Source organism: Alligator mississippiensis, chromosome 8 (assembly GCF_030867095.1).
Source record: "Alligator mississippiensis isolate rAllMis1 chromosome 8, rAllMis1, whole genome shotgun sequence".
NCBI lineage: Eukaryota > Metazoa > Chordata > Crocodylia > Alligatoridae > Alligator > Alligator mississippiensis.
Window position 1 is genome coordinate 62,656,153 of NC_081831.1, and position 5,801 is coordinate 62,661,953.

Here is a 5,801-nt window from a genome sequence, read left to right on the forward strand (position 1 = left end):
AAAAATACCAGCACATGCCTGCAGTGGCTCAGGCTAGAAGCCAGGGGTTGCTTTAGCATCCCTCGCTTCCCTTCCACAGGGCTGATCTGAGGGGGACATGACCAGGCCCCAGCAGGATGCTCTGATTAAGGAGGGGTCTCCTCCTCTTTGATTATGATTACAGAACATTTTTCAGCATTTAGCACCCCCTTAGAAAACAAAGCCTCGCTCATTAGTTCAATAGCTAGTTCACTGTTGAAGCCTCGCTCATTAGTTCTTAAACAGCTTTTTTCCAAAGGAAGGAATGCAGGGACATTACCAGCTGAGCTGTTGATTAGCTCCAAAAAGCCCTAAATGGACACTGTCCTATCTGCCTTACACAGCATTAGCTAGCATACCACATGCTGGCTACAGTCAGTGCTGTGGGAGAGAGGTGGAAGGAATCTCTGCTTAAGCAGTGAGTGGTGAGAGGGGGATGGAGGGGGCATGGGGAAGCCAGAAGACCCTGCTGTGCCTGCAAGTCTCTGCTGGAGCTCCAGTGAGGGAGCAGAGGGGAGGGGCCAGCTCTGGTGTGGAGCAGAGAGCCCCACCCAGCCCAGAGAGCATGCCAGGATGCTGGGGGAATCTGATTTAACTTAAACCAGCAAGGGGTCTGGGACAGACATTACATAAACTGGTTTGACCCAAATCAGTTAAGTCTGATACTACTTTTAACCAGATTTATTTCAAACCGGTTTCAGACATTTTCAAACTGGTTTATGTGCACTGAATGTCTGTTCAGAAACCAGTTTCTGATAATTTAAACTAGTTTATGTGTAATGTCTGTCCTTAGCTTTAGAGGGAAGTCAGGAAATACTTTCCTAACTGCAGCTGGCTGTGCTATGACACACGGCAGAGACACAAGAGATTTCTTCCTTTCTTATCCTGTGGTCATTTTATGCCACCAAATATTAGATTTGAGAGTTCTTATTTGTTTTTTTATTCCTTTAACTCCACTTCTGCATCCTAGTGATGTTTGCAAGCATGCCACATGAATCATAAGGGGAATAATCTCTTGAGCCTGGTGACAAAGACAATAAAAGAAGGTGGGTTTACAGTTGGTATGTAGCATTTGCAGAAAAGTAGTGAGCTCAGGAACTTGTGTCATGTCCAAAGGTCAATACAAATATGAAATTGATTTTTACTATTACTATTCATCAGATACTACTAGTAGGTCAGGTCTTAATTGGATTCCAAATGTTTTTTTTCTTAGCAACCATCACTACTACAGCAAAGAAACACTCCTTACCCATAGCAAGCCCTGGTAAAGAAATTTGTTCTTTACAAGCTCATTGCTGCAACCATGAAATTAAATGCAAATTTTGGTGTTTAATGCACAGAAGGGTGGAGTTGTACAGAGGCAGCTCCGCTCTTTTCACACCTGCAGTTGCTGTGGCAGCTAGTGTTAGCTGCCACATTATAGGGAAAAGGAATTTACTGCTGTTAAACTTCTATTTAATTATGGAAAATAAATGGGAAAGCTACAAAGTTTCATTTTCAGACACAAGCCATTTTGTTCACTAAAAACTTTTTCCTTCAAAAAAATCTCAGCTGGCTGCACAGCTCATCCCAATGCTGAATCTTTTTTTCATTGTTACTAAGCCATTGGTTTCAATAACATTTGTGCAAATAAGATCCACATGCTAATTCCTTGTTGTGCTAGAAAAGCTTTTTAAAATAAGTTTTAAGTGTAAATTTAATCTCAGATTGTCTATATATCCTTGAAACATTAGAGAGGATAAATCAAATCACCTGATTTACTCTCACTTTCATGTTATTTCACATGTACCAGCCATGCCTCTACTTCTTTGTCATCTTCATAAATTAAATTGTTCCAGTCTGTTCAATACCTCCCTTTCTGGGAATCTGGCCAGGCAGGTGATAGTTTTTATTACTTTTCTCTGGAACTTTTCTGTTTCTACTACAAACTTTTTTTTTAAAGGGATAACTCAAATTTCTTGCAGTATTTACGATGTGGGTGCAGGAAATATATTTTAAATTCATGAAGGATTTCAACACAAAATATAAAATTTTCACTTCAGAGATTTTTTCACAAGGTTTCACCGAAAAAAATAGTTTTGGTTCTGGAAAAACAAAAACGAAAGCTGCTTTTGTTTTCAGTGGCGAACAACCATTTATTTTCAGTGTTCATATTTTGGGGAATTTTCAATCTGTGACTTTGGGAATCTGTGACTGAAACAGAAGTTTTCTTGCATAAAATTCATTAAAAAAGGTATTTTATGTAAAAAAAAAAATGTTGACCAGCCTTAAGCACTAATGCATATATAAAGGCATAAAGTCTTCAAACTTCAGGGCAGATAAGCAGATCATCTGTTGGGGGTCAAGAAGAAATAATCTCCATGATATAACATTGTGCAATTAGTTGAATCATGAAGGGTTGGTACTTTCCTTTAAAGTATCTGGAACTGACCTTTTGATACTGGACTAAATTGACCATTGGTCTGTCCCAATATGGCAGTTTCTATGATCCTGTGATAAAGCAAGTTAACTATTAAGCCTATAAAGATGAGCTATCTGACCATGTCACCTGCTTGTTTAAGAGCCCCAGAATATCCTGCATGAAACAGCTGAGCCAGTTGTGACTTTAGGCCAGCATAGGCTGAAATATGTATAGGAGTTAAACATACAAGTCAGCTGTAATGTTTAGGTCGCTGATTATGTTCTTCCCTGTTGGAGCATAGTTCCATTTCACCTCGTGGATTCCCAGGTAATAGACTCTGGTGACACCTTCAGCAAAGAGTGGCAGCAGCACATGGATGTAAAGCAAGGACTGTAGCAGTTGCCACCAGGAACCCATCCTAGTTCCAGGTTTTTGAAGGTTTTTCAGGAAGAGATCGCTGTATTTGGAAAAGAATGGAGTAATGGATTAGTCAATAGGCTTTGACCCACATAGCTCAGTTTTAAGTGACGTGGCAGAAGGTTCTGAAAAAGCAGACAGGAACCAACAGTCAAAAAACTTCTATTTAATTATGGAAAATAAATGGGAAAGCTACAAGAAATCCTAAATTTCATGCCTGATCAGCTCTTGTATAAGAAGGGGATCCCCTCTGCCAAGGCATTACTGCACAGAAAGCATTATGGGGAGAAGAGGCAGCAGCATGGATGCAGCTCCTACCTGCGCAGCTCTGGCGCAGCTCCCCATCAATTGGAAGTTGTGCCCATGCCACAGCCAGGGGGAGGCTTGGGGCAAGAAGTAGCAGATAGCTGGAGGTTGCCTAGCCCCAGCCCAGGTTCTTGCTGTTTAGCCCTGGTGTGGGGACAGACAGAGACACAGGTAAAGCCCTCAGGCTCTGCGGGACAGATTTATTGGCTGATGGACAGATTTATTCATGGACCATATCTGGCCTGCAGGCTGTATGTTGCCAACCCCTGACCGAGCCTGTTTCTCATGTGTTCCATTGGTTTTCGCCAAACTTCTTGTGCCATAATGTTTTGTACCACTGTTGAGCATTGCAAAACAGCTGCTGTCCTCCACTGCAGGGGGTCCCAAAGCAGTGGTAGTTAAACTAATAGCAGTTTTCTAATATCTTAAAGTTTATTGTTAGTGGGACAATGGTCAGTTGTTCTCCGTTGCCATTGGGTAATGAACAAAAGAAACCATCTTAATTAGAAGCACAGAAGATCCTGAATATATATATTAAGGAAAGCTTTCTAGGGTGGTGAAACACTGGAACAGAATCTCTACAAGGGTTGTAGGATCTCCTTCACTCAAGGTTTTTAAGAGTATATTAAATGAATATCTGTCAAGGATGATCCCATTTTAGTGCAGAAGGCTGAAGTAAATGATTTCTTGAGATCCTATTCTTCCTATGCTTTTATGAACCTATGATTTCTGAAGAATCTTTGCTTTTCTCAGAAATTAATGGTAACTGGGAGAAGACAGTCATTATATTGAGCAGGTTAATTTTTTGCTGCTATGCTTCAGCTTGGAAAACCCCTGTTTATGGCTTTGTACAATATATAAACTGTTCTTTAGCTTCCTCTGCTAAAAAAATAATGACCTCTGAATCTGGGAGATGTTTCTGCTCTGTGATCCAGTAATAATACACCTCACTTACATAATGCTGTTCCTCAGTAAATCTCAAATGACTTTGCAAAAGAAGGTCAGCATCATTATTCCTATTCTTATAAAGGGCAGAGCAGTGGAGCCATCTGCCTAAGGTCACCCTGCAGGTCTTTTTGGTCCTAGTCACTTTAGCTTTGACTACTAAAACTAACTTCTCGCCTCATTAGTGACATAGCTGATATTACACACAGAGACATGAAAGACCCCCGTTTACACACACACTTTGTTCTTCAAACCAATTTGTTAACTAAGCCCTACATGTACCATTCCTGCTCTCTCACACACATGCATGCACAATAGAGAGACACAAAAGTGACAGCCACAAGGAAAAGTATAGATTGTATAAGAGGACTGCAGCATTAGCTTGAAACCTCTGGCCACATTAGAATAGATTCTGTTGCAAAAGGGCAAAGTAGATTTTGTTGACTGAACCCAATTAGTGGCTCATTAGCCAACTACATTATAGAGACATAGGAGTGGCTGTCTGGGAGAAAGAGCATGTAGGGCATGTATAAGCAGTCCTGGAACTGCCTAGAAGTTGCCAAGCGTGGGCAGATGTGAGCTAATCCTTATGTCATCCTAATATCATGTGCTTGTTCAGCCCCTAGAAAAGGGCTGAGCTTGGGCTTGAAATCAAGTGTGAATATTGCTTATTAAAACAGGTTTGGAGAAGTGCCTAATTACAGATGGTTGTAGGTACCACCCACCTACCACTTATATGTTTCTGAGGTCCTTCTTACCATGCTTACACTCAGCCTGCAGCATTAGCAAGTTTGCTGGTTGCACCTGACTTGCCTGGGAATCACCTGCCCCCAGCAAACTGCCTGGGCCTCAGGCAGAAAACAGAAAGAAAATCCTCTTCTGTCAAAGACTGATTCAGAACGGAAGCAGGAGTTTGATTAGGATGTGAGGGCACCTATACACATGCAGCAAGGCTACTTCGATGCACAGTGTGTCAGAGCAGACTCAATTAATTGGTTCTGCTGGATTTTTATAAAGTTAAAGCGTCCCCACCTCCATTTTTCAGCATGGGGATGCTGATACAAGAGATGCTCTTGGCGCTTTAATTAAAGTGCCTCCCCACCCTCCCCCATCCCAGAGCATATGTATAAATGCCCTGAGAGTTTGACTAGGATGTGAGAGTGAGAGCACTTTCTTACTTTATGAAATGGCAATGCAACATCTCCCAATTACGATTCACAGGGCTTGATTCTTCTCTTACATCCATTGTACAGTGGTGCAGTTCTATAAACTTATAGGGACTTGCTCCTAATTTTGTACTGGTGTAAGTGGAATCAGCTTAATGAATTTTAAGCCCCCTGCCCAACACTTTTTGCCCCTTAACATGCTTCTTCCTTTTTAAAATGCACTTCAGCCCTTTTAAAAGTTTTACTTGTATCTGAAAATGATAGATCTGTTTACTTGTTTAAGCATCAAAACATGCTATAACATTTCAAAGCTAAATAGTTTTCCCACAAATGTTATATTTCTGACTTCCTGATAACACAGGAAATAAAGGGGAAAAACCTGCAAGATGTTCATCCTTTTTACAGTTCTCCTCCACCAGGCTAATAAAACTCCACATTAACAAGAAAAATGAACTGGTCCCAGTTTTGCTTACGGCTAAGAAAACTCTACCCAAGGAAAAGGGGAAAGTATCAAATGAATGTAATCTTTAATGAATGTAAACCCTTAC

General features: G+C 40.9%; 1 protein-coding gene across 1 annotated transcript in view; it reads right to left on the bottom strand.

Moving 5' to 3' along the window:
• HEPH (hephaestin) overlaps positions 1-5,801 on the bottom strand; it is a 39,076-nt gene that overhangs the window by 31,012 nt on the left and 2,263 nt on the right. The window contains exon 2 of the mRNA XM_019487872.2: positions 2,667-2,876. Within this exon, the coding sequence (XP_019343417.2) occupies positions 2,667-2,836 (170 nt within the window). The 5' untranslated portion in view covers positions 2,837-2,876. The remainder of the gene's footprint in view (positions 1-2,666; positions 2,877-5,801) is intronic.